This window comes from Podarcis bocagei, assembly GCF_964188305.1.
Source record: "Podarcis bocagei genome assembly, chromosome: 3".
Taxonomy (NCBI): domain Eukaryota; kingdom Metazoa; phylum Chordata; class Lepidosauria; order Squamata; family Lacertidae; genus Podarcis; species Podarcis bocagei.
Window position 1 is genome coordinate 65190414 of NC_138127.1, and position 21767 is coordinate 65212180.

The window sequence follows — 21767 nt, forward strand, 5'->3', positions numbered from 1 at the left end:
TTAAACATTTTTCTGCAGTGGTACAAAACCTTTCAATGTGACCCTGCGCTTAACCCCCCAAACATCCAATCAGCCCATCTATTTGTTTGCTAGTATTTTCCTTTAGAACTTAGATTACTCTGATCTTTGGAACATCTGGAAATTGTCACATACGATTGTTGACTACAACCTCTGAAGTTTATCCAGCAGGATTTAAGAGAAACATCCCGCTTATAAGACCATTTGGGAGAAATTAACAAAAAAGACGCCATCCACAAGATGAGGAAGGGACACGCAAAAATATCACTCCTCCCAGCCCTTAGGTAACAAGGCCAGCCAGGCCCTGGTGCTTTATTGCGGGTGTATTTTGCAACATGTTCTTGACACAAGAAAAGTGCATTAGTGGTAGATTTAGTACCGCATTATTGCTTTCCAGAGGTTGAAGAACATTGCCCATAGCAACTACTTGTGGGGCTGGTGGAGTTGGGCCAGCCCTGCTTTTATCAATGGCTGAGTAATACTTGTCCGTGAAATGTTTATAATAAAATGCAGGGGGTATCACCTTTCTGAAGCAAACAAAACAAGTCAGTGTGATCTTGATGTTAACTGCTTTTGAATGGCTCAGTTTTATTAACTGCTGGGCAAAGGCTGTTCTTCTCAGATCTGGTACCGGAATCCTGTCACTATGTTTTTTAAATCAATGTTATTAATCTCTCCCCCCCCCATTCCCCCAGATAGAGTACATTTGCCTTTAAAAGCTTCATTAAGAGGCATACAGAAACAGGTGCCAGTTTTCCCCATCATTGCTTCAAGTAAACCAATAAAATGTTTATACTGTTTTTTCTGCCTGCTGCACAGTTTCATAACTGTTCTTTGCCTTTCCTGTCTAGTGCAGTTTAGCTGTGGGTTTAGACGATGTGCACATCTCCAAACAGAAAGGAAGTAAAAACCATGTTGCTGCCCCTGCTAGTCCGATGAACTTAAACTTACCAGATGGAAGAGATTCTGCATATTTTAATGAAAGATAAAACAACAATATAAACATACACAAATTTACAGAGAAAGGATCAGCTTTAATACATTTGGAGTAAAAGGTGTTCTTTTTGTCTTAAAATATGGTATAAAAATAAATGCAAGAAACATTAACATAGAATATACAGACAACAGACAAAGACACAGACTTTCTTTCTCGATGTGACTACATCGGTGAGATGGAACCTTCTGTGCTAATTTATTGTGCAATAGCCGTGATGTCATAGTAGGTATATTTATGAATATATTCATTTTTTTATTTTTAGGGTTTTTTTACATTTCTTCCAGTTTGCGACTGACAGTACTGTGAATAAACTCTGCCTAAGAGAAGCTTTTTTCACTGTACTTCAGCTTGCAGGAAACAAAAAGACACAGATCCAGCTTGATATGAAGGCGAAAGTGAGCAGAGAGTTTTTCAAAATGGAGGCATCGAAAGGTTAGCGAGTCCCTTGGAGTCTGTAATGCCTTGATATACACAAAAGAAAACGAGTCATGTCCTTTGCTCATGCAACATCTTGTTCTACTGTCCTCTGTCTTCAGGCAATTAGTGAGCTACAAAGTATGTATAATGATTGAGCCTGCTTCCATGCTATAAGGTGATCCTTTTAGTAGGACTGCACTAGACTGGTTAATCTCTTTGATGTGAGCGATTTCCCCTGAGGATAAGATAAAAAAACAGACAAACAAAAGAAAACAGAAAATAGAGGCATGATCACTGCAAACCCAGTTCATCGCGAAGCACCTACCTTACTGTAGGTAACATCAATACATTTTACCCAGGAACCCTGTATGGGCTGTTTCACAACAAATGGTTAAACATTTGATGACTGCTGATATCAAGAGATGACATGCATGTCTGAATTGGCCATCACAGATAAAGGTCATCGATGGAAGTTCCTTATCACCTTAGATGCAAGCCTTCCATTGAATTGGTTCAGCTGCCAAATCACCAAGTGTACCATAATCAATTTCAAGGAACTCAAGTGACATATACGGATGCCTGGATCTGTACCTGAACACTCTGAATAAATCTAAGTCTAGTGGTAAAAGCAGCTTGGTTTTTCATTTAGCATGCCACACATTGTACCCATTTGTAGCTATCCAATTGAAATTTATCGTATTGAATTCATTAGTTATCAGGAAGCAAACAAAAGACTTCAGAGATTGGAATTCTTGAGAGAAGATGGTTTTGGCAGCCCTGACATCATGCTTTTCAGTTTTCACTCTGTCTGTTTTCACTTGATACCATAAAAACTACCTAACATTTCCCCTGCAGTGTGTTCGGCAATATAAGTTAAAGATTTGAAGCCACAGAGCGAATTGCTGAAACAAATCAAGCTACTATTTGATTTACTGCTGCCAACAGGACCGTCTTTAGCATATGCGCCACCAGGGTGCAAAGATCCACCCAGCACCCCCAAATTTAGTTTAGCCCCCAAATTAACTTTTATTATGCCTTATGTCACTATTATCATTTGATAAATATGCCTGCACGGCTCAAAAAGGAGTTTTTTGTGTTTTTGTTTAAAACCAGCTTTCCTAAAGAAGACAAAGAACACATTGGGAGTCGGTGTAAAGACTCCATGCATGTGCTCCCATCGCTAGATAGGCACGTTCTCTTTCTGTCTCTCTCTCCCTCTTTCCTGTCACTCCCCCTCCTCCTGGCAGGCAGGTGGCACAAGATCAGTCGTGTTAAAGGTGTTGCTGACCCCACTGCCGCATAGCAGCTCAATACAATACTCTTAGGCAGCTTCAGCAGTGGGTGCCCGGTGCCCCCCAGAATTCAGTGCCTGGGTGCCCCACACCCCTTGCACCCCTGGGTAAAGACGGCCCTGGCTACCACAAACTGCTTTTCAAGATTATGACAAATTGCACTGGCCAGATGTCCCAACAAACACCCCCATATCTCAGTCTGATTATTTAGATAATGGGGACAGACTGAACAAAGGTATTGCAGTGCTTTGTGTCCTTTGCATGCATTGTGTACTGAGTAATGGCTGGTGGCCATGGCATGGCTCCATAGAGGTAGACCCCCCCCCCCGGCTCCCTTACCTTTCTCACTAGGAGGTGGTGGCAGAGGCAGGGTGCTGCAGCCAGTACACAGTTGCTGAGTGGATGGGTGACCCAGTGCAGATACAGGCTGTTGGAATCCAGCAACTGGGTGCCTCCATACTGCTGGGTGCAGAACACACCCACCCCTTTCCATGTTGTCTCCTGGTGGACACCCTCTGCACCCACTATTGTCATGCCACAGCAGCTTACAGCATCATCTAGCAAGCAGGATGCTGCTGTGATTGAGTATTTTAAGTTGTCATGGAAGGCAACTGGTTCAGGGTGCGGCAGCCCAGAGGTGAGACACTGTTTTAAGGCCTTGACCAACAAAGACTGTTCTATTCTGCAAGCATGCCTCATAAAAGGCAGGAGTGTGGCTGAAGTTACCTTGGGTTAGAGAGAAAAGGCACAATATTTTGTTTTTTAAAAAAGGCCACAACCTCTTTCTTGACATCTTTCAGCATAGTTGGTGATAGCAGAGGGGTTAAGTAGCATCTTTCTCATATACCTCAGTACAGTTTCACTCACCACTTTTCATAATGACTCACTGGAATCCAGTAAAGGAGATAAAAGCTAACATATATTGAAGGAAAATGTGCTGAAAGTTGTGACCTTGAATATGTCACATATGAACTGGAACAGTTGTTACCAAGTTTATTCTTCCATAGCATCAGTACCATGAAGATATAATAATAATAATAATAATAATAATAATAATAATAATAATAATAATAATAATTTATTGATACCCTGCCCATCTGGCTGGGTTTCCCCAGCCACTCTGAGCAGCTCCCAACAGAATATTAAAAACACGATAAAACATCAAACATTAAAAACTTCCCTAAACAGGGTTGCCTTCAGATGTGTTCTGAAAGTCAGACAGTTGTTTATTTCCTTGACAGCTGATGGGAGGACATTCCACAGGGCAGGCACCACTACCGAGAAGCCCCTCTGCCCTCTGCAATATGTCTGACAAACCTGCTGTGCTGTGCTGATGCAATTTCCCCAACTCACTCTCATGCCAGGGTGGACAGCCAAACCCTGGCCAACCCAAGATTTACTTAGGCTCTGGATACCAGACCTCCAAGGCCTGAACTGCTCCAACCAGACACAACAGGGTGACTGTGTATTTGGTGGACTTTGGGCCATACTTGTTTCTGGGGTAGCCATCAAAAAGCCTTCCAGTTATTGCTGGACTCCCACCATCACTGGTCCTAGCTGGCTATAAATTGAGACATCCCCTCTCTGTCTATATTCCGGGTGAGCCTACTGTTTAATTCCATTAGTTACATCCTCATAGTCATTGCAAGAAAGGAAATCTCCACAGCTCAGAGGTTCACTCTCTAATCCTATGCCTTCTGGTCCTCCTATGTTTTGATTTTGATTGACTGATGGCATTGTAATTTATATGTTGTTTTAATCTGCTGTTCACCACTTGGTTGGCCTTTGGGCCAAGAAGCGGCATATGAATAAACCATAATAATATGATTCCATATTATAATTTATGATAATGCTGTATCCATCTCAGATTTTGTTCAACAGTTTACCTATAATTATAAAAGTGAGTTTCAATCACACATCTCAATTTATTATAATGCTGGCTTTATAGACCCTTTACCCCCCCCCACACCACCCCAGACGATACAGAATTCACAGAATAACATGCTGTGGGAAAACCACCATGCAAAAATAGGGGTTTTTGTTTCAAACTCCCCACTAATGATTTATTTTGGTGTGGCTGGCACAATACACAAAGACATCTTAGTATGCAAGGCCCATTGAAATGAAAAGGATCTGGAAGAGAGCATGAAAAATTCCAAATCCAGTCGAATTCTTAAACGTATACTGTACTCTGTTATTACTGTGTAGCATATATTTTTCCCCTAAATATCAATATCCAAACCTCCTCCACCCCCAAATCTTTATTTTTAGCTCACAAAAGCTACTCAAGATAATGTGAACTCCACTTGCTACATTGTCCTTATCATGGTATTAAATCTACTTTAGGTTGTATTTTAAGCCTTGCTTATTTGGGAGTTATTAAAGATATTGATTGGAGCATGCTGCTAGTTGATCTCTTAGGAAGCAACTGAAAACAAAAACCATGATCTTTGCTGATGTTCAGTACAAACAATCACTTCAGCATACATGGTTTCATCAACTGGATGTCACAGCAAAAGCTACAATAATACGGTACGCTTATGCACACACACACTCACACACATGAAATGCACGTGATTCAGCAGACAGTATCAACAAACTGAAGTATAATTCAAGTTCTTCTACCTCTTTTCATAACAGGTTAGTGCTCGCCCTCAGTGTTGGTGTACAGTTTTTATGGCATGGGAAAATTGGGATGTTTCTGCCCTACAAAAATAAATGTGTTGAATGCTTTAGTTTGAACTTGCACAATGTTGAAAAAGTCATTGGCACATTAAAAAAAAACCCTCCAAAACAAACACAACATTTGGGGGTGGGGGTGGCTCGTGATTAAAAAAAAAATGTAGAGTGAAATGTAATAAATCCAACTGCTTTAAAATTTAGCAATCTCTCTCTTTTTTAAAAAGGAAATGAATGGGATTTTGTTTCCAGAAAAGCGGTGTGGCTATGTTGCCTGCTTAAGCTGCTCCTGCCATTTAAACCAGCCTTCCCCAATCTGGTGCCTTCTAGATGTTGCTGGATTACAACTCCCATAATCACCAGTCTTTGGCCCCATGCTGGCTGTGGTTGATGGCAGCTGGAATCCAGCAACATCTGGAATGAAGCAGGTTGCGGAAGGCAGACTTAAAACTATTCCAAATAATTTCGGCTGGGACTGTGTTTAAAGCAGTGCTTGGTGACATGAGCAGGTTGTCACCCAAATACCACCTGAGGAAAGTCTGTTAACCGGAAAGGCTTACAAGGTTATGAACTTACCACACTGCGTGTGAATTTCTCAAAAGATGTTCGACGGTCCATTGTGTTTCCAAACTTAAAGTGAAAGAAAAGAAATAAAAAGGGGAAAGGAAACAAAAGAAGCCGAAAAGAACAGACCATGGGGGGATGGGGAGAAAGAAACAATGGGCTGCTAAAACACAAAGCTCATGTACAAATCACAAAGCAAACACAAATGTAGGAGAAGATGTAAAAGCGTGTAGAGAAATAAATAACAGGAAAGCTTTGTAATGTTTCACCTGATCTGGGAAGGGCAATCTGGATGCAGAAGCAGGCTTACAGGACCAGACGTCCCTTCGGAATGGGAACCCACACAAGCAACTGAGTGTGGCTTGGATGCAGGGTGGGTGGGTGTGGAAATCGCACCCAGTACTCCCGCACGGTTTCTGAACCACTGAGCCGATGGATGGCCCAGTCAACTTTGCCAGTGCTGATCACCTGGGAGGTGGCACACAGGTGCATGCAATAGTCTTGGGATCTGCGCCTTTGGTTAGAAATTTCTGGCAAGTGGATCAAACTGGCATTTTATATATATTTATATACACACGCGTGCACACATAAAATTAAAGCAAAACAACGAGATGCTGATTAAATGGCCAGACATTTACAGAAATGAGAAAACCACCCAAATTAGAGAATTTCTGGCTTGTTTTACATCTTCGCTTATTTGATATGCAAATAGCAACGTAACTGGAATGGGTGAGGAAAGGTCGTTTGGTTTTAGGCTGTTCTGTAGGCAGGCTATTAAATGTAAGAACTAAAGTACATGTAATGTTGTTCCATATATCTTGCTCTGAATAGCAGGGATGGCAGCCCCAATCAGTACTGGGACTGTGGTTCTGGTATAGCTCTTTCCTTCCCACCATTATTCCAAGAAAAGTGTCCTTGAAACGGCAATTAGCCCACTGAAGTTGAGAGGAACTTTTCTCCCATGGTGTATCGCAGCTTCAAAAGGCAGGAATATAGTGGGGAAGGAAAGGGTTAAAATGCACCCCCAACGTCCCAATTCCGATTGCTTTCCCCCATCTGCTATTTAGATTTTCAAAAAAGATATACAGTTCACAATCTAATGTGTTTGGCATCGTATATAGTTTGGGGGTCTTCTAAAGCAAAACATCAATGAACATCAAAAGCCACTCCATTGATTTCGGTTGATCTAAATCATTTGTTTCCTGTCCTTATAGTATCAACATTCATTTCAATGGGGTTTACACAAGGGAGTCTCCCTGTGAACATGCACTAGGTCTAGATCATACACTTTTAACAAGAATATAGCAATTGACCTAATAGAAAAAAAGAAACAGAATTTCCTGTCAACCGAGAATAAAAGGCTTATGACGCTGCAATCCTAGCACACTTATGACTTACTTCCAAGTAAGCATGCACCGTAGGGTCTTAAATGCATTTAAGGTAAATCATTTCATAAGATATAAAAAGGTGAAAAAAATCACTATTCTGAAATACTGTTTCTAGAGATATTTGGCCTACTTAAAAGCTATTTTCCTGATTTAGCCCTTTGGTTACTAGAGGAATTTGACAATGTGAATGTCAACATGGAATTGGTTAGCGTAACTTATTCAGTCATGCAAAAGTGCAAAACAGATATATGCCTGGATCCCTTCAGTGATGCTCAAACTTAACTTTTCACCTACCAGATATGCACCTTACCCAAGTAGCCAATATGGTAGCAAGGAGAAACCACCACTGAAATAGTTGGAAAGACATAGACAAGATGGACCAATACCTTCTTCTTGGCCTGTAGCAGTTCCTGGTAGGCACTGGATCGTAGAAAACGAGGATATGAATCACTTTTCATCAATTTGTAAATGTGCTCCTAAAATATTTAAAGGAATATAGGAAACTTTAAATCACAACGAGATTGTTTTCAACAGGACACAGAAAAGAGATACTGCAGATGATTGTATGCATGCCAATGTGAATAACAGTTTCGTGGATGTATAAAAGCATTCCCAGTCGAATGGGAATGGTCTCATCCGCCCAGCATGGACAGAAGTGTTGTTCCAGCAAAAGACATAGGAAATATTTACTGTATGGAGTTTGATTGGCAGCTCATCCAACTTGCTCATACTGTGGCTGTTGCAACACTGTTGCGTTGCACTTGCTGTCCAAGAGCTTCAGGAGGGCATAGGACTGAGTTGGTGCTTGGTAGCTGATTTCCTTAACATTCACTGACTGCATGAGGAAAATATATTGTGCTGCCTTATTGCTGTGTCTGGGACTGTTGCTATGAGCTCTCAAGCAATGCTAGAGGAGCACAGATGGGATTAGACAAAGGAATGTCAAATGCTCAGAATGGGTGGTTGAAAATTATTCAATGAGAGCTGATGGTTGGTAGCAGGGCTTTTTTTTTTCCAGCCAGAACTCTCTGGTATTCAGTTCCAGCCCCGCTCAGGTGGGCACGGTTGCCATTAAAAGAGAACGAGGGAGGTGTTCATTGGGAGAGATCTAGATACTTTTCTGTTTGTAGATTAGGACAGACTCGCAAAGGGCAATGGGAAGAATAGGGCACTAACATGTAATTGACATGTAGTGTTTATAATAATGTGGGTATCCTTCTATAGGCTATAAACAACAGTGATCCCAATTCAGTATTCCTCTTGTTTGCTAAGTAGGGCGATTGCTATACTGGAACAACTATGGGACAACTCTAAACATAATCCATTGCTCTGACTTCCACATGTGGAAATGTGCCTGGAGTTCCAGCATACACATATAAGAAAGGGTTATCGCGTAGTGGATTTCCAGATGTGCAGGATGACTGAGTCGCTCAGTCCATCTCAAGCATCTTTGTATCTGTATTTCCAGATCCTTAGAATGCCATTGTCAATAGCAATGGGGGGGGGGATTTATGATCAAAGGCCACGTTGTTCTGCTCAGAAAAGGATCTATGTAAATAGGTATTCTGAACTTTTGGGCATGCACCCCTCCCCCCCCAAAAAAAGTGCACCATTAGTGTGCATGATAGAAATAAAGATTATGGGAATAAGGATAAGGCCTTGAAGGAAAGGAGGGGGTTTGAAGCGAGACCATCCATGTTTAAGGATGAAGTTTCACATGTAGTGAATACCAACAAGGAATGGGTAGATTATTGCCAGAAAACAAGACACCCTTGGAAAGCTGAGGGTAGCGGCATTGGAGGATTGGGGATATAACAAAGGGCAAGAGACAGGGTGGAACAAGGCAACAGAGAACTTAAAGCTAAGGGCACAGAGTCTGTGAGAGGTGAAATTGTATCTAAAAAAAGGATCACTTGTATTTAGGCAACTCTTATCTCTAGTTAGTTGATTGTTGCAATTTTTCATTTCTAACTAAGTAGATCTACCACAGCCAGTGAATTGAATTTACTTTTTAATAAGCAAAACTGTTCATCTCAGTGCCATCAACTATCTTAACTATATGGCCTGTAAGCAAATATAGAACAACCCCCTACACCAAAAACACCTTTACAATCCTCTGCCTACCTGCCACCCACAATAAGGCCAATTAAGAATGCTTCTGTGGAAAACATGACTACAGACAGCCATCTAGTGGCATAAAAATAGTATTTGCTATGTAGATTAGAGTTCTGAAATGCATTCTAGCATTCTACGTATGAAAACTGGAATTACTTCCAACCAAGAAAATATTTCTTTCTGTAAATTCTGTCTGTCTGTGATGAAATTAAGCAGATGTAGTAACCACCCTTATTTTTAAAAAAAACAACAACAACCATGTCTCAGATTCATTTCAAAGTATGAGACCCTGCTAGTTTAGCATGTAGTACTATGCATATGGGGACGCGGGTGGCGCTGTGGGTTAAACCACAGAGCCTAGGACTTGCCAATCAGAAGGTTGGTGGTTCGAATCCCCGTGACGGGGTGAGCGCCCATTGCTTGGTCCCTGCTCCTGCCAACCTAGCAGTTTGAAAGAACATCAAAGTGCAAGCAGATAAATAGGTACCGCTCTGACGGGAAGGTAAATGGCATTTCTGTGCACTGCTTTGGTTCACCAGAAGTGGCTTAGTCATGCTGGCCACATGACCCGGAAGCTGTACACCGGCTACTCGGCCAATAAAGCGAGATGAGCGCCGCAACCCCAGAGTCGGTCACGACTGGACCTAATGGTTAGGGGTCCCTTTACCTTTACCTTTACCTTTACTATGCATATGGAGTCACCTGAACTCCTTTCCAACTACACTGGAGAAGCTCGTGAGCAGACAGCTGCATAGAATTAAAAATGTGAGCAAAAGTGTAAACCTTACTGCAAGTCTTGTTAAATCCATTTGTCTTCCAGTTCCTCTGAACTCAATAGGATTTAGTCCTGAGTGTGTGTGTGTGTGTGTGTGTGTGTGTGTGTGTGTCTTATATGTGCATGTGTATATATATAGGATTGCACCATTAATCTTCTCCTAACTCTGGTTGTTAGGCAATCATTGACTCTGTTAAAAAATGCTGACATATTTTATTTATTTATTTACAGAACAATCCACAAGGGGGAGTAAGGAGAACCCAAAGCAAATGAACTGCCCGATATAGAGCCCTGCTTGACACAGGACAGACAGGAGGGGGAAATGGCATCTTTCCCTCTTCCCTGCCCCTTTACAGTCTTTGGGGTTGTTTTTTAAAGCTATTTCCCTCCCACATTTTCCAGTGGGACAGAAAATAGAGGTAAATTATCCAGGACTGACATATCCCATGCCACACAAACATCATTTTACGGTTTATGTAGGGGGAATGAAAGACTGCGGATCCTTCCCAAAGCCTTCCCCTGACCTACTGCCAGCAGGTCTACTGTTGTCTCTCCAACATTAATAAGGCAAGGGCTGCAGACATTTCTGAAGCAGCTGAGAGGGGGTATGAGGTCAGATCTCCCCCTACAAGGTCAGACCTCTCTTTCTTTGCTCTTGGAGGAGGAGATATGATTGCAGACTCAACCAGTGAAGTATATTGTTTTGTCTGTCCTGAATCTTGTAACACTGAGCTTCATTGGATGTCAAATGTTATGAGGGAGGGAAACTTTCCTCTATCCACTTTTGCCACATCATGTATCCTTTTATACACCTGTATCATGTCCCCACTTGCCTTTCCTCTAACCAAAAGACAGCTTTCTGTTTTGTCGGTGGTGGCAATTGTGGCCTGGCACAGCTGTGAGAGAATGACTATGAGTAGCACTGACAGCCTTGGCGGGACGCAGGGTCTTCTGGGACATCCCAGCAAAATTATATTTCAGTTCTTCCAATCTTGGTCGGTCTAGTAGGCATGGGTTTGGAGGTGGACCTGAGGGGGCCCCACTCAGGTCCATCTCCATAGCATAAATTCCAGTTGCACTGGGAAACATTTGCTCCAATTGAACGCTAAAGAGTGGGTTTTCGTGGGGAAAGCTCAGTTAAAGGAAACCACATGGAACTTTTAAACAGAGACCTGTGCCTGGAAAGAATGGGGCAAAAGCTAAGTATTAATAAGCCCAGGAATATATTTATGCTTGACTGAATTGTGCCCATTTTTAAAATCAGCAAGTGAATGAATAATTAAAGCAGACCTCATGGACCTTAAATGGTATACATCAGGCATATGGCATGTTATGTGAATACTGAACACTCTGCCAATGGTACATTTAGAAAAGTGGAAATGGACTGAAGAACCGTCCATAGTTTTCCACAGCTATACATCTCCCTAGCCAGCAGTTTCTTTGGATATATCTATATGAATGGATCCTGCTAACCTGAGCATCGCCAAATGTATGTCGCCCTGGTTCTTTTACATTCTGTGTGGTTTTGTCATAACTTTTTGAATCTACGTTAATGGCACTCGGTGCTCCGGGGGCAAGAAATTCTTGCCAGATTTCCTGCACTCTGGCAGGGACTTCCCTCATCGGTCTCTTCTTCAAATCTTCTACAGCTAACCAGAACCTGTACAGGAAAATGTGGAAACATTAGTTGTGAAGCTACATTTCAAATCCTGCTAACTAAATCTTGTAAACATGGATGCAAAGCTTCTATCCCCCCCCTCCTTTTTTCCAATTTAGTGTCTTAAATGCCATTTGAACATGGGGGGAAATACCTTATGAACAAGGATGACTAATAGGATATTTGACTGCAATTTCTGGCAAAATAATCTGGCCAGATTCTCAGGAAGGTTAAATTAGTCCTGACAGAAAGATTAGTTTCTAAGTTCTATGCTTATAATGGAACAAATCAAGAAAGGGAGAATTAATGGATACAAAAACCTTCTTACCTTAAATTCTCTGAGCTGAATTCAGACTCCAGGAATTTGAGGAACTGCTCTCTCCCCACAGGATCTTTCAGGGCTTCATCCATGCCAAATCCCCATCGCTTTACTCTTTGCTGGTTTGGCTCTTTACTGAAAAGGGGGGAAGGTTTTTCAGAGGCAAAAGGCTTCAGTTTTTTTTTTTTAATGGTTTCGTCAGTTTTCTATTATCCAAGACAGCATTTTACAGCAAATTGTGAGAGATTAGTCTAGGGACTGCTACAAACATTTCTCCCCCTTCATCCCCCCATCATTTCCATCTAGAAAAGCAGGGATACACCCTCAGAAATGAGTGTTTGTTGCTGGGTTTATTTTGGGGGAAGGTGATGCATGCCATGTGAAGTAGCCCTAAAGGGTAACTAGGCTTGAAGCTAATTTAATGATGTGTAAAAAGCAGTAAACACACCCCAAGACTGCAACTGTAGAGCAGGCTGGTGACTAATGATCTTTTTCTGAAGATAAAAATAGTGACGGTTCATGAAGAGAGGCGGTTCATGAAGTAGAATCAGCTCAGCTTCTTGACCTAGCAAAGTGCTCAAGTGTGCTGCTTTCACACTGTTTCTGTGCTTCCTTACCAGTACAGTGGTACCTCGGGTTAAGCACTTAATTCATTCCAGAGGTACTTTCTTAACCTGAAACTGTTCTTAACCTGAAGCACCACTTTAGCCAATGGGGCCTCCTGCTGCCGCCATGCCGTCGGAGAATGATTTCTGTTCTCATCCTGAAGCAAAGTTCTTAACCCGAGGTACTATTTCTGGGTTAGCGGAGTCTGTAACCTGACGCATATGTAACCCGAGGTACCACTGTACATTTGTATGGATGGAGATTGTTCCATGGAAGCTGCAATATTTTTAGGATCTGCCCATGACTCCTCCCCCAGGCCATCTTTTCCCATTTCTTGCTTCAGAGACTTCCTTTTTGTGTTATGTGACTGCCCTGTGTTTAGCAAGCACTGATGTCCAAACCCTAACCCTTGATTTCTCCTTCATCAGGGGTAGGGGAAGCTGAATAGGGATTCAACTTGAAAAATATTATTTCCCCATCTCTGTTAGGAAACTGACTTTTTTTTTAAAGCAAGCCTAGCTGCAGAAGAACAGTTTACCTGAAAATAAGGCCTAGGTCCAGATCACATACAACATACCTTACTTCTGCTTCCCAGAAAGAAGTATCATCCGACAACCAAGGATTAGATGGGTCGGGTGGTGTCAGAAATGGGTCGTATTCCACATACTGCTCAGTATAAGACAATAAACTAGAAAAACAAAAACAACCTGACATTTTCACAACAGAATTGTTACTATTACTGCTAATACCTTGTTTGCATAGGGCAACTTACTCTCTGTCATTTTGTTTTATTTTTTAGAATATTATAACGCCTCCCAGCACTCTTACGTCAATACAACCTAATGCCTGCTAAAGAACTTGGTAGAATTGAAGGTAATACATACCTTTCCGCAACTTTTGACATTTTTAACCGGTGTCTATCTAGCTGTATTTGCCAATACTTTATCTACAAAATGCAAAAACAGAAGACCAAGGTAAGAGGATAATTGCTCAGTTGTCTTTGTCAGGTGCGAGTAAGTAGAATTTCATTTGGACTCTAAGATAAATTGGGAATCTGCATATGCTCTGGGCCCTTGTGTGTAGCGTTGACCCCCGCTGCCCATCAGGACTCTCCTTGCAACTGGGCATGCAAAGATGCCTCGCTTCCGGTTTATGAATGAGAAAATGTTTATTCGGCTTTACGCCTATCATAAAACACAACACAACAAAACAAATAAAAAAAAACAGTGGACTCGTACAAGCCACCAGTAATATAACACAATTCACAGCTCACAAGGACAGATATTAGCAATTCAAAAGAAAAATTTAAGATTAAGATTTAGGCACTACGCTAAAATCAATATCTGATGTCATTGTAGAAAATTCTTATAACTATCAATAATCGGCTAACATTCCATTCCGTCTCTTGTACGAGAGGACGGCTATTAGGAATTTAGCAACCTGTAGGGTAATATAAGGATCCACATCTTGAAGAACCCAGGCAAGCTGTAGGTCTACTGGTTTGTCAGCCATAGGCTGAATTATGGAGTTTAGTATTCTAGCACGAGCTGAACTGTACATAGGGCAGATAAACATGACATGCTGTAGAGATTCAGATGTTTTCAAATCACAAGCACACATTGAAGGGACTTGGCCCTTAGTGAATCTATGTCTCAGGACATTTGTTGGAAAAACATTGAACCTAGCTCTAATGAAGGCATATCGGTGAGACGCGGCCATAAGCGATGTTAAGTAGGACGGAGCACGGTAGATAGGGATTATGCCGAAATTTAACGGCGAGCAGACTCCACCACCAGCTAAGGAATTTTGGTATAGCTCCGTATCATCCAGCCTTTGATTTATACACCTTTTTGCCACATTTAGATCCAATTTGAGCAATTCAGAGGGCAAGATCTCATAGGACAGCAAGTTGGCATGGATTTTTCCTGACCACAAATTTGTGGATGAATGTTCAAGCTTAAGTCTGCACACACATGGATTCACGGCTTCTATAAATTCCACAGATTCTTATGTAAGTGATAGGCAGCAGATTCCTATAAGCAATTGATAATATTCTTTGAAAATATAATGATTGCTATGTATTTTAGGGAAACGCCCTTTTAATACTAAGCAGGAAAATACATTGGGGTTTGATGTGATATAATATCATTCTCAAGGATTTACTTCCCTCTTGCTCCCATACATGTCCCCTTCCAATGACCCCCCTCATTGCAGGCCCCTGTCCTGCATGCACAAATCTATGCTCATGTACACAGTTCTGTTCGCCTATGCAATTCTGTGCATCGAGCACCAACTTCATTGCCCTCTGCATCTGTTCACCTTAGCTCTGATTCATGTCAGAACTGAATCCCCATATACTGTAATGGAAAGCAATATGTGGTCCACCTCTGGTGAATTTAAAGAGACCTCGTTTAAAATAAGGGCGCAGCAAACCTCTTGTTGCAATTCCTCTTCTGTGGGTGGTTTAGTTTCTGGCGCTGGTGTGTGTGTAGGGCTGTGACTTCGAATGTCATTCTGTAATCCGTAAACAGACTATATGTAAACACAGAAAGAGAGAAGTTGGTATGTTGGTGCTGCTTTGGTAGGCATAAATGGACTAATTATGCACAAACGTATATGAAACATTTAGTACATTCATTTTACAAGGACCCATTTCAATATTTTAAATTGCCACGCCACGCATGAACTTGTGACATGGTAGGATAATGAGGTTATGCAGATGACCAACTGACTCTCTGATGAGTTCTCTCACGATGATATAGCTTGATCTTCTATATTATTCTGCCGAGTGCTAAGGGGGACTTTATCACATATAATAGGAAGCTGCCTTATAAGAAGTTAGACCATTGGTCTCTCCAGCTCATAACTGTCTATACTGTGACTCTCCAGAGTTTCAGAAAGTCTTTCCCAATCCTTCCTTGAGATGTCAGGAACAGAATCAGGACCTCTCCTTTCTTTTGTTTTGTAAATAACTTAAAAAATTAATTTTGCATGTACAAAATATAGTATATTTTACACACACACACACACACACACATTACATTGACAAAGAAAATAAATAATAAGATTATTAAAAATAGATAAACTAATGGATACTGATGGAGAGCATATTTATACAGTAGAAAATGTAGAATTTTGAGGAGGGAGAGGAGAGAGGAAGGTGTGACATAATGAATGAATGAATCAAATTCTTTTAAATGTTGGTTGCAGATTTAAATTGTGCTAATCATCATTAACATATTTAATAACCTATACTGAATTGCAAAAATTGTTTGTTTTGCTTTTTCCTCTGGCCACTCTAATAAGGCAATCACCCACACTTTCTTATACCAGGATATAAGGTTTTCACCAGTGGAGTCCACCACTGCAGAATAAATATTACCCTATCCTTTGTCAGCAGGACAGAGAGTTGTCACAGGTCAAATAACATGCTCAAAACCACACCACTACAGCTGTTCTTAATGAGAGTAGGGCAGTATATGTTTACCACTTTGAACACCTGGGGCAAGTATTTGCTCTATATTACAGTTAAAGGGGTTCAGTTGGCTAAACTATTATCTACACCTAGCAGGTATTTATTACATCTCATGGGGGTGGGCAAAATCATACTTTTCATGCAATAACAGAAATCCAGGGGAAAGAATCATGCCATAAGAATCCTTGCTATTTTGTTAAAATAAGAGTTTAGAGTTACTTTCATTTTTCATTGTGTATCTGAAGAAGTGTGCATGCACACGAAAGCTCATACCAAGAACTAACTTAGTTGGTCTTTAAGGTGCTACTGGAAGGAATTTTTTTATTTTCATTTTAGAAATAGCTTCTTGGCACTATATATGCCCAGAAATATTAAAATGAGTTTTTTCATTATAAGGAAAGGAACAAATGGTAAATGGTAACCAGAGACTAGGACATACCTTTCTTGTTTTGTGAGGATTTTTCATTCTAGAAGACTTTTTAATGTCCACTTCAGTAGTATTTACACATCCAGGCTAAAAGAAAAACACAAAATAAATATGTAAATGTGATGGCTTCATATATAGCTAATTAATTTGGCTTTGAGTTAAGGAAGGTTGGCTTCATTTATCAGTTCACTGCCCCAGTCCAAATTAACCACTGCTGTCGCTTGGACTGACTAGATTCTAGAAATCTGATATATCATTTTTTTAAAAAAAATCACTTACAGTGTAGGACAATAAGTTAAGATTTATTAGCTAAGCACTATAATCAAATTGTGAAAACACACACACACCAGCCAATCATTCTTGGCTCAACCTCTAACCATGAATAATAATAATAATAATAATAATAATAATAATAATAATAATAATAATAATAATAATAAATCCTTCTAGTTGCAATTGCAGATCTTTCACAGGAAAATCTCTCATACTAATTGAGATACATTGTGGGACAATTAAATACCCTGGGCACTTTCTTATTTTAGGCTAGTGCCTCCTTTACCATAATAGTTAAGTGTTAAGGGGCAATTAAAACCAGCTGGTCTTCCTTCTGCATTTCTTCTTTAAGCACACCATGCTAGTTTTTGTTAATAATGGCCCTTGGTATATATCACTGCCTTCCCTGATCTTTTCCTGCCTGACTACCCAAGGTTCTTCAGTCTACAGCAGCCTTCACCAACCTGGTGCCCTCCAGCTGTTTAGGCATACTACTCCCTTCAAACCCAGCCAGTATGGCTGGGTTGGCTGGTGCAGATGGGAACTGTAGTCTAAAGACATCAGGTTGGCCAAAGGCTAATACAGAGAGACAATGATTTAATCTGGAACCCTTTATATGTAAAGGATGTGTTTTACCGCTGAGCTATCAAAGATGGGGATCCTCTCACCTTGGGTGTAACATGCAATGCAGCCATATCTACAAATGATTCAAACAATATTCTCTCAAGACTGTGGGTTGGGGAGGCAGGACCATGCAGATCACCCACACTTTTTAGCTCTGTCAGACTTTATGGTTAAATGTGGTTAGAGAGCATGGGCATTCATGCTTTTTCACCATCCAGATGGAGGGTCTGCTTAGCTAGATTAGGAAGTGTCTTCCAAGAACTTCAGAAGACAGTCCTCCCGCCCGCCCGCCCGCCCCCACACTTCTTCTTGGTAGCATTGGGCTTTTTTTGGTAAAACTTGCATGGGAAGTTAAATGGAGCAAACTTGATCAATGTGAGAAAGCTGACATGAAATGACATGAAAGCAGCCTGTTCTGCTTTGAAGTCATCCCTTCTTTCTTAAAAGCATTTGAACTCCCAATATAACATAATCCAATAATTCTTCCATCATCAGAACTAAATGGTCAATTAATGGCTGACCCATGTCTATTTGACTTTGTCACTCTCCTTCAACAAATTGTGCTTGTTTGTTTGTTTCTTATTATACCTCCCTATACCCACAGGTCTCAAGGCAGTTCACAAGATAAAATCACAATAAAAAATACCTAATAAAAAATAAAACAAGAACAATCCAATAATCTTGTTTCTTGAAGCAGATTTATTTATTTATTTATTTATTTTTGAAGCTAATAGCCCACCTTTTCTTTGTCGTTGAAACCAAGGTGGCATATAACTGACATTTACCCAGGGTATGGAGAAATCAAGATACCTGACATTCTGTGATACACTCTGTTTGCCATCACAGAAAGCAGCCAAGTTAAAAGAATGTAGTGTTTTGGAAAATAAGGGTTAATGCATGGTTTTAGCTATTTAACTGCACTGTAATTTACTTTTATGGGGACAAACTTTATTGGGATTAGCACATCTTCCTGGACTGCTGCCATCTCACTCATTCTAATTGGGCTTGCCAGTCTTGCAAGATGAATGCAAATTGTGGGAAACAGATGCTGTGGATAAACTAAGTTGACTTGATGTTTCATTACTGCTAATAAAATTAAAAACCTGTTAGAATTGAAAAATGTCATAAAATGGCCTGTAAAATCTCTAAACCTATATTGACTTCTATTTCATGTTCACCCAGTCCAAGGCATATCTCAAACAAGGCATACCTCCTTTCCTTCTGGAGCCTTCTTTTTGATTTTTATATCAAATTTCTATTCACTAGCATGAATGTACCCTTTATATATGTTCTATAAACAAGCTAAATTTGTACTGCTGTTCTTAAAATGGATTTGAGACATTTTTGGAGATAATGTGCTAAAACGTGCGTTCTGCATGCTAGCTCAGATGATTCCTGAAGATCATGTGCTTGTTTGCAGGGACATTATACAGAAGTGTGGTTTTAAATCCTTCTGATCTACCCTTTCATGGATTTTCCTGTGTAAAACAAAAAGCAGACTCTGGCTGGGGCCTGGTTGCTGTCTGTGAGCAAAGGGGGCATTTCAGGAGCCCAGCTTCCACTTACACAAGGTTTTGAACTTGCCAAATGGGCACAGGCAAACTGTCTGACCATGAATCTCCACACCTTATTGTTGATGCGCATCTTATTCCTGACGCAAATTCTCATGAAATGATTCCAGTTCTTGCCATGTCCAGCATCATTAAAGATCAAGGCCATTATACCTTTCCTCCATGCCATACAGATTTGATTTGCCTGCATGCACTTAAAAGCATGGGGCTCATTATTGTTCACTAAGATAGCACCTTCAAACACTCCTAATGCATCACAATTGTTTTATTTATCCTGTGAGGCAGGTTAGAGATAACAAATTTCTCATAAACTCCACTCACCATCTGTGGCAGCTTCCTGCTTCATGTACTTCTCTTAATACACCCCAAACAAATTCTTCTCACCAAAATATTCAATGACATGAAGATTTTTATATATGAAAAATTACAAAAAGTTAAATGTTCACAAGCATAGCCATTTAACTTTATATCCATGAAGATATAAAGTCCCTCTGTAAATGGCCATTGTTCCTTGGTAAAGGGCAGTGTGAAAATAGTCTAAATTTAAGTTAGGAACAGGGGTGTGAAAAACATCCCAGGCAATTTCCACAAATCTTGTTTTCCTCACCTAAATGTGACATCACATGTCCACAAAAGTGAAAATGTAGTTTTTATACTGGAAACTGTTAGATTCCTGGCTGCTTTAGATGCTACAATTTTTTTTTTTTTTGCTGACCCCAGTTGTGAGGAAATTTAAAGAGTAAAACAGGACACTGTGATTCATGACCTAACAAACCATCTATAATCTCATGGACATATTTTTACACCCCAATGATCTCAGAAGTTCTTACCAGCTGGAAAGTGAGACCTCACAGCTAACCAATAACATGCCATGTTTGTGCATAAGAATGAGTATGTGAGACTAGATCAAGCAGCTCGCTAAGCAAAAGGTATAATGTCTGAACTAGCAAAGTCAGCAAAAAACAAATAAACAAGGAAGAAATAGCATTCCTCCAAATCCTAGACAGATGTTGATGCTCCACCTTACAAGTATCCATTTGTTTACATACCACTGGCCGGTGTACATCCCAAAATGCTCTCTCTTGGCTATCGAGGATTTTCCTCTCTATCTTGTCCCTTTTCTTGTCCACTCTGTTGATGGTGAGGTAGATATGTAACACAAAGAATGTAAATTGAAATACCTCTTAAGATGGTGGGTGACAAATCCAGCAACAAAACGTCAGTGGAACTCACTTTGCTTGTGCTTCTGCTTGCATAAAAATAAACTCCCATTTCCGTGCAAATGCTCGCTGTAACCTGGCCAAGCTCTCCTGAAAACATACCACATATTAGCAAGTTCCTCGGGTAGCCTTTTAAAGACTTTCTATAGGATTTTCAGGCGGACTGTTCCACAGGGCAGCCGGCTCTAGCTGAGACATTGTCACTCATCCACTCTGTGAGTCCCTGCCGTGTTGTGCGCAAGCTACTGGATATACTGGCGGTGATGGGTGTGTGCAATTCTTATTAGATGCCTCTTCTAATGATTGTAGGAGAAAGATCCTGGGGAGAGATCTTTGGGGAGCATGAAATGTTCCTAAGATAAATTTATCTGAGCAGTTTTCTTCCTTGTTTAAGTACACATCCGAAACATCCTAATTCCCCTCTGATTTTACAGGATTTCCTGTTAATGGGGAAAGATGCAATATCAAGGGCCTTTGTTTAATCCAGAGACTCTTATATCCTCCATTCCCCTGGCATTGCTTTGCAGCCCAGAGCTTTCACTTCCACAGAACTGGATGGGAAAGCTCTCAATGTGCACTGCAGCCTCCATGCTGACAATGGATAGCTGGGTCACAAGACAAGTTTCTAGGTGGCTTTCCCCCATAGGTCAGTCCTACATCTAAAAGTTGTAACATAAATAAATGTTGAAATTCATATGCTGATCTATTTCCAAGAAAGACTCAGCACTTCTGTCCTGTTTCAGAAGTAAATTGTAGATAAATGAGCCTTACATGTTTAGATCCAGGCATAACTGCTGGGGGAACTTGTAAAATTAAAAGTGTAGCGCAGAAGGTGAGCCTGAGATGTTCAGGATGCAGCACTGTAGCTACAAGCAGGCTCTTCTCCTGGAGCTGAAAGTAGAATTGGGCCTGTACACGTTAGCAGCAATCCTACACACAATTACTGGGAAGGAAGCACTACTTAACATGGTGGGGCTTACTTCTGAGTAAAACATGCATAGGATTGTGCTGCAAGCCTCCGGTGAGCTTTCATATTGGGGCTAATGAAAAGGAATCTGTCTATGAAATGGTATTAAAAATCTAGCCTGAAGTGTAGTTGCTCTCACAGGAGAATACGGTGGAACCTCGATTTTCAAATGTCTCGGGTGCTGAACGTTTTGGAAGCCGAACGCTGAAAACCCAGAAGTGAATGCTTCAATTTTTAAACATTTTTCGGAACTCGAACGGCTTCTGAGGTGCATTTCTCTTTTTCCCCCATTAAAATTGCTGACAGCCCTTTGATTTTCGGTTTTCAAACGTTTTGGAAGTCGAACGGTCTTCCGAAACGGATTACGTTCGAAAACCGAGGTT

General features: G+C 40.7%; 1 protein-coding gene and 1 pseudogene across 6 annotated transcripts in view; both read right to left on the bottom strand.

Moving 5' to 3' along the window:
* Window positions 1-965: 965 nt before the first annotated feature.
* Window positions 966-1518, bottom strand: LOC308583812 (annotated as a pseudogene). Its single transcript has one exon. The product of its transcript is annotated as an uncharacterized misc_RNA (transcript).
* Window positions 979-21767, bottom strand: part of RGS7 (regulator of G protein signaling 7) — a 128278-nt gene continuing 107489 nt past the window's right edge. For 3 of the 5 annotated variants that reach the window (XM_081188119.1, XM_081188120.1, XM_081188121.1), the window contains exons 8-18: window positions 20431-20507; window positions 20247-20328; window positions 16742-16816; window positions 15261-15359; window positions 13712-13773; window positions 13405-13515; window positions 12231-12356; window positions 11719-11905; window positions 7742-7831; window positions 5980-6033; window positions 979-1667 (exon numbers count right to left, since the gene is read on the bottom strand). In XM_081188119.1, coding sequence (XP_081044245.1) covers window positions 1617-1667; window positions 5980-6033; window positions 7742-7831; window positions 11719-11905; window positions 12231-12356; window positions 13405-13515; window positions 13712-13773; window positions 15261-15359; window positions 16742-16816; window positions 20247-20328; window positions 20431-20507 — 1014 coding nt within the window. In that variant the 3' untranslated portion in view covers window positions 979-1616. Of the gene's footprint in view, window positions 1668-5349; window positions 5431-5979; window positions 6034-7741; window positions 7832-11718; window positions 11906-12230; window positions 12357-13404; window positions 13516-13711; window positions 13774-15260; window positions 15360-16741; window positions 16817-20246; window positions 20329-20430; window positions 20508-21767 lie in introns of all 5 variants that reach the window. The other 2 variants (XM_081188122.1, XM_081188123.1) reach the window with 2 other exon arrangements.